This window comes from Podarcis liolepis (genome assembly GCF_965112155.1).
Source record: "Podarcis liolepis genome assembly, chromosome: 17".
NCBI classification, from domain to species: Eukaryota; Metazoa; Chordata; class Lepidosauria; order Squamata; family Lacertidae; genus Podarcis; species Podarcis liolepis.
This window is the reverse complement of record NC_139571.1, coordinates 4,497,416-4,513,634: the sequence shown is the minus strand read 5'-3', so window position 1 is coordinate 4,513,634 and position 16,219 is coordinate 4,497,416. Positions and strand designations below refer to the sequence as shown.

The window sequence follows — 16,219 nt, the reverse complement described above, 5'->3', positions numbered from 1 at the left end:
TTAGAAAGTAACCTATACAAACAAACAGATCCTATTTAGATTATTCAGAATGTGGAAAAGGCTGGGATGGAAGAGGAAATGGCATGACATTCACTCATTAGCAGAAGAGGAAAAGCAAATATAAGATGCTCAGGTGTCCTATTTTACAGAAGACAGTTGTCAATTTTCAGGGCTATCAGAGGCTTAAGATGTGGACAGGTGACAGTTCTCTGTATGAAGGTGTCCTCTGTTTGAATGGCCAGGCATTCCAGGTCTGGCTGAAAGATACAGAAGGAAGAGTAGGGGCACTGAAGTCGCCCATCAACAGATAGCACCTTGGCAGCAGACTAAGCACAACCACCCAGGCCACAGTCTTCCCCACTACAGTGAGATGTATAATATTCCCATGTAGAATTATAGGGTGACCTAACACATCAGTCATACTCAGGGTAATACATATTCAGCTAAGTTAGTGGTTCTAGTGACTATGACGTAGTAGGATACAAACTACTAATATTTTTATATGGGCATTTACACACAGCATATGCAAATTGGTGTCCATTCCTTTGGCCAAGTGTCAATGGCCACTCTAAGCAAAGACGTGTCCAATTTCTGCAATTGGGGTTATCTAGGTTTAGGCCCTTTTGTTTTCTCCTGATCATGAGGAATGCAGTTTGACCCTAAGTAAGTTTACTTTGAAGGAAGTATGAGCGCTTCCAAAGATTTACTCCCTAGTAAGTGCACGTTGGGGGAGGGCTGTAGCTCCGTTTGAGAGTGCAGGCTTTGTATGCAGGAGGAGGGGTCCCAGGCATTTCCAGACAGGGCTGCTAAGAAAGATCCTTCCAGAGCCACTGCAAGTCAGGGATACCCAGGCATCAGAAGAACTATCCACCCAGATCTTCAGGAGGGCCAGAAGTGCATTTTGCAACGTTTCCCACATGTGGGAGGGGGGAAGGAAAAATGGGGGGGGGGGGACAAGGATGATATGTTTTTGGATAATATGTCTTGTTATAATTTTGAATAAAAAAAATTGAAAAAAGAAAAAAGGAGGACTCCCCCGTTGCCCAGCTCAGCCAGAGGAGGGAGCCTTCCACAAGGTGGCAGAAGGGGTGGGCAGAGCGCTGCCTCTTGCTTTTTCGCCGCCTGAAGCGGGTGCTTTGCCCTGTCTCCTCAGGGGCCGGCTCTGGTTATGTGGACCAGAAAGCCCGCGACTTACCTGGGGCTTGCATTCTGGGAATCGCACCTAAAGCCAAAATCGCGTGTAGTCAAAACACATTGGGTGCAATGGTGTGCCAGATTGCCAAAGTCTTTTCCCCCAGATCCTTTCAAACCCTTTTATTAAACAACAACAACTGGTGAGCGTAGAAAGCTGAATACGTGCAAGTTAAATGCACTTAAATCGCGGGATTACTGTACTTTATACAAAAAGTGATTGGCCGAGTGACAAGTTTTGCTTTTGTGTTTATTGCTCTTCTGCGGAAAAACCAACAAAATAGATTAAAAACGAAAGCAAACCCCAACCCTCCACACATTGGGTCTCTGTAGCAGGAACCCCCCCACCCCAATCATTCTGTTTGCACAAACTTCACACACACTCACACTCACACACTACATACGCCACATTTCTGTTATAAATTCATAGAAAATCAACCATACATCAGATTTGCACTGTTCCATTTTTATTTTGCACTGTTCCATTTTTATTTTACTATCAAAGGAAGGGTGGCTTGGTTTCTGGTCAGCCATAATCTCTTCAGCATACCAGCACATCCACAGGAGCCCTGATAACCCCAGACAGAAGACAATCATAATGACAAAGAACTTGCATATGGTAGTGGATTCAGAACAGACTGAAACAAAGGACAATGATCAGATCTTCCCTCTGGGGGCAGGAAACTGCAAACTCTCCTTTGTCTCCTGGAAGTGACTCATGGGCAGGGGGAAGGCCAGGTGACTGGACGCTCAGGTTACCACCACAATTCCTCCCTCAACCCCTCCTTTCTGTAATGTATGCATGATGTCAACCCCTTCTGTAATGTATGCATGATGTCAACCCCTCCTTTCTGTAATGTATGCATGATGTTTCTGGGGGTGGGCTTGACCTAGAGGAGGGGAATTTCAAAAGTTTTTATAAGGTCTTGCAGCCCATTGTTCTGGGTCTTTTCCTCTCTCTTGCAAGTGAAGGGAATACCCTGTTGCAACAGTTCAATAAAGGCCAAGCCTACAGGCTGCTGTTTTGCTCCAAGTTATCCTGGTTGGTGTCTTTGTTTTGTCCAAGAGAGCCCTCGGATTTTTCCGTTAACACTCTTGCCCTCTAATATTCATAAGCGCCTGTTGCTCCCCGCCGCCTCCTCTCGGACGCTGCTGCAGCTAAGGCCGGTGGATTCCGAAGGATCCCCCCACGTGGGCCGGCCGCTCCCTGGGATCCGCCCCGGGGGGAGGAGGGGGAGGCGGCGGCGGCGATGGAAGGAGCGGCGGCGGCGGCGGCCGGAGGGAGCGCTGTGTCCCGGCCAGGCCTCGCCTTGTATCCGGCGGAAAAGAAGCAGCTTTGCGCCCCGGAGGAGGGGGCGGGCTGGGCTCTCGGACGCCTGGGTCCCTTGGAGGGAGGCATCGCGGTCCCCCCCCCTTCCCTGTTTCCAAGAGGGGTGGGAATCCCTGCTCGGGGCCTCCTTTCCGGGGGGGGGGGAGGGCAGCGCCGGGATCGCGGGGCGAGAGGATCAGGCCCCGGCTGCCCCGGTGCGGCCTCATCCTGCCTGGCGGAAGCGGGACTTGCTTTTGCGTCAAGGCGCCTCTGGCAAGCGCCTCTCAGGAAAGAGGCAGGAGGGGCAAGGGCGCTGGAAATGGGTTTCCCCGCTGGCAGATCGAAAGGGGATTTCAGCTCCTGCCCAAATACCCGCCTCTGACGTGCCAGAAGTGCAAAAGCCTCGCCCAGTCCTGCAACTGAAACCCGGATGGACACCGTACAAATAAAATAGAAACGGGTCCTGGGCTGTAGGTTCAGATGAGAAGTGCGATTAGGATCCGGAAGGTTGAGTACTCTTGCTGGGGGGGGGGGCGGGGGCCGGAGTCCCTGGTCACTTGCCAGGGTGTTGCTGAAGGGACTCTAAGCGCAGACCCACCACATGCATTTGAATGAATTGCACATGTGCTAAGTTGCATTTCTGAATGGGACGCGAGTTGCGCTGTGGGTTAAACCACAGAGCCTAGGGCTTGCCAATCAGAAGGTTGGCGGTTCGAATCCCCATAACAGGGTGAGCTCCCATTGCTCGGTCCCTGCTCCTGCCAACCTAGCAGTTCGAATGCACGTCAAAGTGCAAGCAGATAAATAGGGACCGCTCCGGCGGGAAGGTAAACAGCATTTCCGTGCGCTGCTCTGGTTTGCCACATGACCTGGAAGCTGTACGGCAGCTCCCTCGGCCAATAAAGCGAGATGAGCGCCACAACCCCAGAGTCAGCCACAACTGGACCTAATGGTCAGGAGTCCCTTTACCTTTACCTAAGTTGCATTTTTAGAGCTGCTGGGAAATCAAGGTGATGGGTTGCTAGGGTTTCACCCGCATAGTATTATGTAGCTTTGCGAGGGGTAAGCTACAGTGCCCAGGATTCTTTGTGAGGAGAGAAATGGGGATAAGTAGCCCTTTAATGCTTTTTGACCCCTAACTGCAAATAGGACAGAATGGTGACTGAGTGGGGTGAAGGGAAAGAGGTAGGAAGGCCTTGAATGAAATCCACGTGCCCTGGGCCCCTTCCTGTTCTAGTTATAACACATTTCCCCCTGCTTCCCCCTCTTAAAAAAGTAAACGAAAGAGGTCGGCACAAAAGTGGCCCCTCTGCCCTCCACCCTGCAATTTGAACATTGGTCTTGAGTTTTCTCCCATCCACAGTCATGGAGAAGCAGGGATTCTAATCCGTGTCAGAGTTCCACAGTCAAAAACCAGGGACTAGAAGCTCTCCCAGAAATATTAAACATAGAATACAAAGGTGACTTTGAATAAGAGAGTGTGTCTCTTGTTGGAAAGGTGGGCAGTGTGGGCCTGGGGGGGGGTATTGTACATTTTATGCTCCTTATCACTACCCCCAACATCAGTGAGCTGAAGATCCCTTTCCCATCATCATCATTGGCCCAGATTGCGCTGGGCTCCCTGGCCCCTGACCCTGAGCCCCGCAAAGAAGGGATCAGCAAGGAACTGGATGTGACGGAGGACACCTTGCATGTGTGAGTATTGGCCAGGCGCCCCCTTCTACAAGAGGCAAGGTGTGTTGGCAGTCGGGGCAGATGGTGGGCTCTGAGTCCTGGGTGCAGCCTGCTGGAAGGTCTCCTGCACAAGCTGCAGGAGGATGAGAGACAAGGTGGCGCCGTAATGGATGGCATGTTGGACTTGAAGCAGGGTTTAAACAACAACAACAGTTTTATTATTTATTAGTTATTTATCTCCTTGACATCTGATGGGAGAATGTTCTGCAGGGCGGGTGCCACCACCAAGGAGGCCCTCTGCCTGGATCTCTGTAACCTCATTTCTCACAGGAGGGAACTGCCAGAAGGCCCTTGGAGCTGAACCCTTTTGAATGAGTCTGTTTCTTGGCCTGGCCTACCCTGCAGGGTTGTTTTGAGCATAACTTGGAGGAAGAGTGGGGTGCAAGTAAAATAAAGAGGTGTGCTGAGCAAGACCTGCGTTTGGATCCTTGTGCTTCTGCACACAGGACAACTTCCTGGGGACGGAGGAATCTGCCTACCATCCATTCAGCACAGGACCATCTGCACTTTTTCAGGTGGCCAGACAGGCGTAGCTCCCAGACCGACCAGGGATTGACCATCTGCATGCAAAGTGGCTGCTCTCCCACTGAGCTGGGCCCCTTCTGCACCCCGACCTTCTGTTGTCTCCCCTTGCTTACTTAGCTGCCAAAATCATTCATCTCTCTCACCACTCCGATAACATGATGCTCCTCCCTCGGATGCATCACAAACGCCTTGCTCTTTCCTTCAGAGCCCTCTGTGGCCATGCTCTCCCATCCTTAGGACAGCATTCTTGTATCCTGAGACATCTCTGCCTGTGATCTTTGCTCCTCAACGTCTAGACGTCTTCTGTTCCTCGAAACAACTCTGCCTTTTCCTCCCTGGTGCCCCATATGCCTGGTACCCCCTCTCAGAACCCCTCTGTGCATCCTCCTCGCTTATTTCCTTCAAGCCCTCCGTCCCATCACCTTTCCCATGAAGCCCTTGAAGCAGGGACACTGCAGCAGCCAGGCCTCTAACTAAAGCTCAGCACTTGTCAGTCAAATCATTGCCTCCTTCGCCTGCCCCCACGTCCCTCTCCTTCCCTTGTTTAGCCAAATTTTAAACTGTAAGCCTGTCAGGGCAGAGAGCTATCCCCTCATATTTTATGTAAAGTGCTATACAAGCTGATGATACAATATGGAGGAGGATAATAAGAATAATTCCTCCCTTCCTCTCTGTTCTGTACTTTGCATTCAGGTAGTGCTATAATAATAATTAAGTGAAACAGTATGTTTTCTGGCATCCAAATGTATTGGACCAGGTGCCCAGTGTCTGCCCAAGAGTAAAAGGGAAGCACAAGGACTGGAATAGAATGAGGATATTGTCGGAAGGAGTGGCATGTTCATTGGACTCTTAAGTGTAGTGCAAGTGTTGACATTTTATGTTCCAGTCTGCACAATATATATATATATTATTTTTTTGCAGTCGATGGAGAGCAGATGAAGCCCGGATTCTGCGTGTGTCCATCAGCTCCTTCCTGGAGCATCTCTCCTTGGTGGTGGAAACGATGGACCTCTTTGGGCCTCCTGTGGCTTGACAGATGGTTGCAACAGGAAGCTTCCCAATAATCTTGGCTGGACTCTGGACTTGCCCATGGGCTACTGATGTCAGAGGAGGCGCTGAACATGCCATCTTTAGAGCCAAGATGTCGCTTTGTGTTCTGGACATACTCTTGGACATTGATAGATTTTGTGTGCTGAGAAGCAGGCAAGCCTGGGACTGCCTTGATATAAGACAATGTACATAGAATCTGGTGCTTTAATAAATTGTCCAGTGTGCTTTACTTTTAGTCTGTATGTGTTAACTGATTAAATATATTTGAGCCAGCTCCCCATATTGATTAATCAATTACACAAACACAAGCAAAATCTTAATCAGAGTGTTTCTGCAGGTGTTGCTGGACTCCAGTTCTCTTCCGCCCCATTCAGCATGGCCGAGGGACAGGGATAAAGGGAGTTTTAGTCCTTGCAGCATCTGGAGAGACACAGGTTCCCCATCCCCATTGCTGCGTTTCTCTGTCTCTCTTGCCACCAGGGGGAAAGCAGCTAATAGCTGGCAGTGAGGAAGAGGAGGGGGCCAAGTGGCCGAAGAGCCAAAACGGATGGCACGGCCTTGAAGTCCTATTTATATAGCAATATTTGCATTTTTTCTTTCTTTTTGACAGGCTCCTACTTTTAAACAGCAAGCAAAACTTCCCCACCTCGGTCACCACCTTTGCATTCTGGTGAAAGCTTCACCTGTTGGATTTCTGTTTGGCATTTGTCGTAAGTTACACTTGTAGCTTGCGGCTCCCTCTTGAAGGCACACATGCTGAAACCTTTGTGCTTGTGTAAAAAGACCCAAGAGCGCTTCTCGCCAGCCATTGCTGTTCCTGAAACAGGATCGTCTTGCCCAGATATCCATGCTCTGGTAACCTCCAGGGTGGGATTACTGCCATGCGCTGTAAGTGGGGCGGTCCTTGAAGACCGTTTCAGAAATAACTAGTGCAGAAAAATGTACTTAGTTTTGTAGTTTGCTTTCAGGGCTGGTACACACACAAATATTCATCACCAGATCACTGCAACGCCCAGCAATCAGTTTCACCTGTGAATGGACACCACAGACTGGACTTTTACCATGCTTCCAATGGCTTCCAGCGTCTGGAGGGTCACAGCTTCCCGGCTCCTGCATTAAGGACCAACCATGCACATGTTGTGTGAATAGGCCTGCCAAGAAGAGGAAACAAAAATAATTGGTTACTTGTCTCTCCATTGGTCCAATGGTTTGTAAAGCCCCATCCTGGTAGCGAAAAAATAGTGCAAAAGCATTTGTGTACCATTTTGGCAAAATAAGCGACCAAATAAATTAATTAATTCTGAAATCATTATAATTGGTTATAAACTAAGCAGGGATCCATGGCTCGCATTTTTTGGTTCTTTGGGGGGGGGTGGATCTCAACCCCAATATTCCTTCTTTGACCATGGTCTCTTTTGACAGCCACTGCCAGAAGGGAAATAGCTGTCAGGTGGGAAATGGGGGGGTGGCCCTCACTTTACGATCTTGGTTTTTCCCAGGTATGGGAAATGGCACAATCTGGGAGTTTGAATCAACACAGCAGCGTGATGATAAATGGGCAGGGTAAAAAGGATAGATTTCTAAGTACACGGTAATTGTTCCTTGATTATATCAACAAAATGGCACTGTTGCTATGAACACCTGCCATGGGTGTAGCCAGGATTTATTTTAGGGGGGGGGGCAAGTTAGGGTTGCCATATTTCAAAGAGCAAAAGTTTTAAACTGGGAGTAAGAGCTTGTGGAACTAAATGAATGAAAGGGGAATACAATAGGGAGGGGGAGGGGGGAGTCCTGGAAAGATGTTAATGAAAGTAAGGCTTTAATTGTAAAGGTGTATTTTTTTCTATTTTTTTTCTTTTTTGTGTTTTGGAAACTTTAATAAATATGATTAAAAAAAAAAGGACGCCAAGACAATTCTCATTTTAAATACTCCTACTATATGTAGGCTATAGAAGCTGAGATATATTGCTGGGGGTGGGGGCAGGAGAAGAGAAAAGATGGGGAAAGCAAGTCTTCACTCACCAGTCTTGTCTAGGACTCATCCAGAAAGTATAGACAGACATTTGGGCAAAATTTAAAAATGTTACCCCTGAAAAAGAGGATGTGTCCTGGAAAAAGACAAACGGCAGCCGGTGAGGGGCAGAATTGAGTCACCTGTGACACAATTGGTCAGTTAAATATTTTTATTTACAGTGGTACCTCGGGTTACATATGCTTCAGGTTGCATACGCTTCAGGTTACAGACTCCGCTAACCCAGAAATATTACCTCGGGTTAAGAACTTTACCTCAGGATAAGATCAGAAATCATGCAGCGGTGGCACAGCAGCAGTGGGAGGCCCTATGAGCTAAAGTGGTGCTTCAGGTTAAGAACAGTTTGATGTTAAGAATGGAGCTCCAGAACGCATTAAGTTCTTAACCCAAGGTACCACTGTACTTGACTGGGGGGGGGGCCTGGCCACACCACCTGCAACCAGGGGCGGAGTAAGGGGGGTGCAGTATGTGTGGGGCCGTCCCGGGTGTCCCCACTGAGGGGGGTGACAAAATGCCGGGCGGCACTCACCACGGGGCCTGCAGTGGGCCCAAGGCTCTGCGCTGCCCAAACGGTCCGCCCACTGCCCCCCCCATGTAGGGTGAATGAGTGGGAGGAGGCAGGCAGACTCTGGGGGCCCCACGGTGCGCCCTGCCCCTATAGACACCTTGCCGCACCCTCACCCTGCCCCCTATGGACACCTCGCCCCACCCTCACCCTGCCCCTATGGACACCTCGCCCCTCCCTCACCCTGCCCCCTATGGACACCTCGCCCCTCCCTCACCCTGCCCCCTATGGACACCTCGCCCCACCCTCACCCTGCCCCCTATGGACACCTCGCCCCTCCCTCGCCCTGCCCCTATGGACACCTCGCCCCTCCCTCGCCCTGCCCCTATGGACACCTCGCCCCACCCTCACCCTGCCCCCTATGGACACCTCGCCCCTCCCTCACCCTGCCCCCTATGGACACCTCGCCCCACCCTCACCCTGCCCCCTATGGACACCTCGCCCCTCCCTCACCCTGCCCCCTATGGACACCTCGCCCCTCCCTCACCCTGCCCCCTATGGACACCTCGCCCCTCCCTCACCCTGCCCCCTATGGACACCTCGCCCCACCCTCGCCCTGCCCCTATGGACACCTCGCCCCTCCCTCGCCCTGCCCCTATGGGCAGCTTGCTCCCCAGGCGCCCGAGCGGCTTCCTCTGCCGCTGACTCTCCCTGGCAGTAATACTGGTTTTAGCCCTCTCACTGGTCAGAGCTGAAGTTGTCATTTACAACTTTAAAAAGAGATACAACAAATTTTCCCTTGGGATCTCCATAGTTGGCAATTTTCAATGTTGCTTGTAGATAGATAGATAGATAGATAGATAGATAGATAGATAGATAGATAGATAGATAGATAGATATAGCTAGCTAGCTAGCTAGAGAGATAGAGATAGAGATAGAGATAGAGATAGAGATAGAGATAGAGATAGAGATAGAGATAGAGATAGAGATAGAGATAGAGATAGAGATAGAGATAGAGATAGAGATAGAGATAGAGATAGAGATAGAGATAGAGGTAGATAGCGTTAACAATTTCTTAGCATTTTCTTAAAGTGATAGGCTATCCATTTTGGGGGCCTGGGGCCCCTCCGCCAAGGAGAACCCCCAAAAAAGCACACTGTGGAGGAGAGTTTCCTGCCTGTCACTCAAAGAATTCATACTCTGGCTGCAGTGTCTACCAAAATCTTTAATGTTCAGATCAGTGCGATACTTGGGGGAAATGTCATTAAAAGGCACAGCAGGTTCTACACATAGCCAAGCAAACAAAGACATTGATCCAGGAATGAGACATACCCTGGCTTAGGAGCTAACTCCTCTTAAGCCCATAACACCCCCCCAAATTTGAGGGGGCCGTGAACCCCCCCAAACTGTTGATGGCCATCACCATTTAATTGTGTGTGGCGGGTCATGTGACTATGTAGGGCAGGGCTTACCGCCCGCCCGCCCCCCATATTTTATTCAAGATGGCCCCCCAGCAACCCTGTTATTAAAGAGTGGGGCCGGCACTAATTTCTCCCCCATGCGCAGTGATCCCATGTTGAAAACAAACCCATGTTTATCCACTGTATTAATGCGCCAAGGGACTATTTTATGTGCCCTTATGACCAACAGGTGGTGGAAGGAGCGAGCCAGAGTCTAGTGAGTGAGACTGTCCCTGGCTATAATACTGGTTTTAACCCTCTCACAGGTCAGAGCTGAAGTCTCACTGAAGTTGTCATTTACAACTTTAAAAAGAGATACAACAAATTTTCCCTTGGGATCTCCATAGTTGGCAATTTTCAATGTTGCTTGTAGATAGATAGATAGATAGATAGATAGATAGATAGATAGATAGATAGATACCTTAATTCAGTAACTGCCTAAAAAGTGTTAGGAGAGGCAATCATTATAAAACAGGGAGAGTAAATTGTGGACTTTGAGAAAGCCCCTAAAAGAAAGCTTAGGCAAGCCAAATTTAAACTGAAAACTCAAGAAAACACCAAGATGAAGATTTTAAAGAGAATCAAGAAAAGCAGATACTCCTGATGACTAGAAAGGCCAAGGGAAAATGAAGATACATGAAAGAACAAGAAGGGCGAAATCAAGTTTATTTCCCTTTTGACCAACAAGTCTTTGGATGTACAAAGGAGCAGAGGAAAGGGTAGGTGGATATGAAGAATAATTGCAGAAAATAGAAGGCTTTTCTTTTAAAAGGCAACTGGAGAAGCCATTTCATAAAAATAAGGCTGGCATTTCTGTTGCCAAAGTTATCATTATCATATTATTGTTATTACAGTGGTGCCCCGCAAGACGAATGCCTCGCAAGACGAAAAACTCGCTAGACGAAAGGGTTTTTCGGTTTTGCGTTGCTTCGCTAGACGAATTTCCCTATAGGCTTGCTTCGCAAGATGAAAACGTCTTGCACTTTTTTTTTAAAGCCGCTTGAAGAGGCGCAGTTGCGACGGACCGTGCTTCGCAAGACGAAAAACATTGCAAGACGAAAAGACTCGCAGAATGAATTATTTTCGTCTTGCGAGGCACCACTGTATTTAATTTCTATACCGCCCTATACCCGAAGGTCTAAGGGCGGTTCTCATAAAATATCAACTACACCAAATCAAAACAAGAACGACCCAAGAACGGGTTCCCAGAGCAGAGACAGCAGGAGTCAGGCTACCCCTGTCCAGAGAGGGGCATAGCTGGGCCACCAGCCGAAGCTGATGGAAGGCACTGGGGGTCATTGAGCGTCTTGCCTTGTCTCTCGACAGGTGCAGGGCGACCAAGGCTGTTTCCGTGCCAAAAGCAGGCCTAAACCCTGATGGAAATGGAGCCAGAAAACCAGCTTCTGCCAAGAGCACCTGGATCTGGTCTGCGACCACTCGCTCCAGAACCTCGCTCCAGAAGTTGGAAAAACCAAGACAGGTAAGATTTTAACACAGGTAAGACTTAGAAGTGAGACGGGTAGGGGGATCTAGGGGGATCCAGGGGGAAGGAAAGCTGTGCATGTGATAAAGAGCAAAGCAGAGGCGCAGAAGACAACATAGTTCCATTTAATTTCATGTTAGCTCAGGTTGCCTTGTTGACAAAAATGCTTTGCAGCCATTTTGTGATAGCTTCTTCGCTAATGGGAAGCTCCTTCGCTAATGGGAAGAACTTCCTTTCATTTATAATGTGGCTTCCCAGGAGTAGAATAACAAACCCTCTTGAGCAGCTGCTTAAAAGTGGTGGCATTTGGCATATGAAGCCAAACAAATTGTACTTACTGGGCAACTGCAGAAGAGGGCCAACTAAATATTGTTGAGTTTTTGTTCCTTCCGAAGTGTATAAATCCAGAAGGTTCCAAACATGCCAGCATTTTGCATCCTCGCCAGTAATTCTGTTCCCAGGGGTATTTAGGTATTTAGAATACCCATTTTAAAAGCTGATGCATCAAACTTCTTCTTTTGTCTGTAACAGTTGCCTTGCTGATTTCAGTGTGAAAAAGCAAATAAGGCATTTTGAGGGTGAATCTACTGATGGCAATGGTAGAGGTGGCCTGGTAGAGGCACTGGAGTGAGTAGAGGTTTTCACCATTTTGCCAGCCATTTTTAAGCAAAAAAAGTGCAGCAAACGTTTAAGCACAAACATATTCACAATTAGGAAGGCTGAGCCGTAACCATTTTTTCCTGTACATAAAGGGCAGAATATGTTGTCTGCTAATGGTAAGGCTGAAATGACTGAGAAAATATTTGAAATCTTATGAATCCCGACTCTCTGGCCATTTTCACTCATACATAAGGGAGTGGCTGATTGTTCCACTAATGACCAGAGCGGGGCCACACAAAATCATATTAACCCACATTTGTGAAACATTTTGGAATAGAGATCTGTACCCTTCAATCCTGTAGATAAAGGAGGCATGTAGCTCCCAATTTTCTTTGCCTGGGGTACATGTATGATTGTTTAATGCAGGGAACATGATCCATAAATGCTGAGACTATTCGAAATTTAATTTGACCCAAATGGTATTACTGGCTTTTTTGTGAAAACTTGCACAATAGGGTTGATAGTTGCTGGGTTTCCAACAAATACAAAAATCAGGATCCTCACCAGTACTTCTGTTCCAAAGGTAATATATTTTAAAACCTGCTGGAGTGAACTGCTTATTGCCTGTAACCTCTCACTTGGTTACCTTCAACTGCAATCGTAGCTTCTGTTAATAAAACATTTCAATTATCAGAGGTGGCACTAATAACTAACAAGTAATCTCTAAATGCTCTATCGTAATTATGGCAGCAATAAAGTTGTGTGTCTTCTGGCTGAAGGTCAACTAGGTGAGTATCTTGTGCTTGGCTGAGGGGGAAATCTCTGTTGTGTTCTGCCTGCAACTCTTTGTACAAAGATTCTTTCAGGTCGCAGTGAGGGGGGCCATTCAAGCACCCTGAGCCTGTTGGAGAAAAGGTAGGCTCTAAATGGAATCATACATCAAATTTCCAACCAGATATTCCAAAGAGCTTGTATCGAGCAATGTTGGTTATTCAATCAGTTTTTCAGAAGAGCTGCAAACTCGAAAGCCTAATGCGGTCGCTCTCCGTACTTCTACCTGGAGGGACTTCTCTTGTCGGGACACCACTGCAGGGGAGGCCCCTTCCTGTGCCATCACCACACAATAAGGTACATCTTTTGGTGGGACGGCCATCCTTGTTTTGTTCCAGCTCTTTTTTTTTTACAGACCTCACAGAGCTACCTGTGCCGGAAGCAGATCTGCTCCATTGACAAGTAAGAGGCAGTGTCAGAGCTCTTGATGCATCAAGTGAACATGTGCAGTGCAGGATTGAGAGACACCTGCGTCTTGACTGCGCTGCTTTAGGTACCTGGTGGTTTTTGCTCCTGTGTCTGGAGGGGAGGGCTGCTGAAGACCCTAGTCTCTTCCAGGTGCATCTCAGTGACGCAAGAAATAGAATTTTGCAAGCCTTCAGGGAACTTAACGGCAAGTGAACTTCACACTCCACAATTCAGTGATCTTTTTCAGTACAATCCTTTTGTGCTGGCTTCTCCATTTCCCCCCACTTGATCTCTTCACAGTTCTGTCCAAGAGCCCACCACACTCAGGTGAAGCCAGCTCTTCCTGCAGAAGTCAGGTCAGTAAGGACAGCGGTGTTCCAAAAACATTTCTCTGGAATTGGCGGGAAAGGGCCGGGGACAAACTAATGAGTCCAGATTGCTTTTCATAGACCAGCAGAAGGAACTTCCAGGCCCATGAATTCACACTTCGGAGGGACAAACAAAAAGGTGAGCATAAAGGCGGAGTTTGAAGACTGGAACCAGTCTCTCTGTTCTGCCCTGCAAATTAATGGCAGTCAACCTGGCACTCTGTGACGTAAACACATCTAGGTGAATACCCTTTGCTAATGGCAAGGGATAGAACCTCGATTGTGTTCTGTCTGCAACTTCATAATTCTTAAGGGTTTTCTTTTTTCCTGAGAGAACATTCTGTATTCAGAGTGTTCTCTCAGGTTTTGCTTTTCACCTTGTTGCATTGGCCAAAAAAAAGCAAAAGACGCTGGTGGTTGGCGCTCCTGGTTTCCAGGACGGGGTTCAAGCCCCTGCGGTGTCTCTGCTTACTTCCAATGCAACCTCTCTCTCTCTCTCTCTCTCTCTCTCTCTCTCTTTATCTCTCTCTTTCTCTCTCTCTCCCCCTTAAGAACTAAGTGAAGCGCAAAGTGCTCCTCTGATGTATCACTGGTGTGTGTCTCTGAGAAAGTGGATTACATGGATGCTTCCCATCCTAGCACTCCTTGCCATAGGGAACAAAATACATACAGGTGAAACTTGGAAAATTAGATTATCATGGAAAAGTTAGTTTATTTCAGTAATTCAACTTAAAAGGTGAAACTAATATATGAGATAGACTCATGACATACAAAGTGAGATATGTCAAAGCTTTATTTGTTAGAATTGTGATGATTATGGGATACAGCTGATAAAAACCCCAAATTAACAATCACAGAAAATTTGAATATTGTGAAAAGGTGCAGTAGCTATTCAATCCATAACACCTGCAATGGGTTCCTGAGCCTTTAAATGGTCTCTTAGTCTGGTTCAGTAGGAAGCACAATCATGGGGAAGGCTGCTGACCTGACAGTTGTGCAGAAAGCCATCATTGAGACCCTCCATAAGGAGGGAAAAGCCTCAAAAGGTAATTGCAGAAGAAGTTGGATGTTCCCAAAGTGCTGGATCAAAGCACATTAATGGAAAGTTATGCGGGAGGGAAAAGTGTGGAAGAAAAAGTTGCACAAGCAGCAGGGATGACCACAGCCTGGAGAGGATTGTCAGGAAAAGACCATTCAAACATGCTGGGGACTTTCACAAGGAGTGGACTGAGGCTGGTGCATCAAGAGCCACCATACACAGACGGATCCTGCAAATGGGCTTCAAATGTCATATTCTTCTTGTCAAGCTGCTCCTGAACAAGAAACAACGTCAGAAGCATCTTGCCTGGGCTAAAGGGGGGGGGGGAAAGAACTGGTCTGTTGCTCAGTGGTCCCAAGTCCTCTTTTCTGATAGGAGCAACTTTTCCATCTCATTTGGAAACCAAGGACCCAGAATCTGGAGGAAGAATGGGGAGGCACACATTGCCAGATGCTTGAAGTCCAGTGTGAAATGTTGATTTGAGGAGCCATGCCATCAGCTGGTGTTGGTCCACTGTGCTTAAATGAACTCGCCCCATTACTAAAACTGGTGGATGCTCACAGCCGTAAACTAAATGTATCAAGAATTACCATTCTTCTATATGCAGATGATATGATTGTGCTCTCATGAACTAGAATTGGCTTAAAGCGTTTGCTAAATGCCTGTATCTACTATTTGTCTAGAATGAAAATGAGCATGAACTTCAATAAAAGCAAAATAATGGTCTTCGGGAATTCTTGTAAGATATATAGTTGGGTTTTTGGTGGGAAACATATGCAGCAGGTATTCAGATTCAACTGTTTGGGGATCACTTTACATCACAGGCTCCGGTGTTCCTCGCACTGCGCAAGGGCGGTAAATGCCAGCCAGCTGTTTATGCAGGTCATATTGCAATTTTTTGCAACAAGAGGTAACCAACACATCCCTTCTGCCCTCAAGGTTTTTAATGCTAAAGTTAGAACCAAACTGCTCTATGGAATTTCAGTCTGGATGTCAGGGTTTACCCAGTCAGTGGAACAAGTGCAGGCAGCCTTTCTGTTGAAGTTTTTCGCTGTCCCACGCTGTGTACCTTACGCAGCCTTGTTGTGTCTAGAGGGAGGCCAACAGAAGCTAGAGACAATTGCCTGGACGAGTTTTCTTTTATACTGGCTAAACATTTGTTTTTCAGCACACAAAGATACTTTACTTAGCAAAGTTTTGTCAGACCCCTTCCCTTCTCCAGGGCTACAACTGTTTTGCACAAAGTTGGGGCAACTTGGGCTTTCAGATGATCTCCTGGGTGCTGGGGCTTTTCCAATTACCAAGGCCATGTTAAAAGTTAAAGAAAGTGAACAGTTGGGTCCCACAAGGATCAGAACCGCTATTATTTCATTTATTCATTTTGTGATCTGGAATTAGTGCTGGAGACTATTGAAAAAGGAACTGAAAATGAAATGGTCAGTATTGTAATGTCCCTGTACAGTTCTATAGTGTGGTCCCATTTGGAACACTGTGTACAGTTTTGGGTGCCATATCTCTAAAACGAATATGGCATAGCTGGAAAAAGTGCAGAAGAGGGTGTTCTCGCTCTGTGTGGGATGGTCATTCTCTTCCATGGAGTGTGTGGCTTGGGGGGGGGGATGCACAGTGATGGGGATGGCAGACACATTCCTTGCCAGTCTGATCAGCCAGATCAATCCTGGTG

The 16,219-nt window shown here is 47.5% G+C and overlaps 1 protein-coding gene across 4 annotated transcripts in view; it reads left to right on the top strand.

Annotated features, from left to right (window-relative positions):
* The first annotated feature begins 7,295 nt into the window (after positions 1-7,295).
* Positions 7,296-16,219, top strand: part of LOC310696816 (uncharacterized protein) — a 155,801-nt gene continuing 146,877 nt past the window's right edge. The window contains exons 1-6 of one of the 4 annotated variants that reach the window (XM_083482855.1): positions 7,296-7,372; positions 11,133-11,286; positions 12,898-13,017; positions 13,429-13,484; positions 13,578-13,635; positions 14,049-15,275. In XM_083482855.1, coding sequence (XP_083338981.1) covers positions 7,311-7,372; positions 11,133-11,286; positions 12,898-13,017; positions 13,429-13,484; positions 13,578-13,635; positions 14,049-14,054 — 456 coding nt within the window. In that variant the 5' untranslated portion in view covers positions 7,296-7,310 and the 3' untranslated portion in view covers positions 14,055-15,275. The other 3 variants (XR_014520733.1, XR_014520735.1, XR_014520734.1) reach the window with 3 other exon arrangements.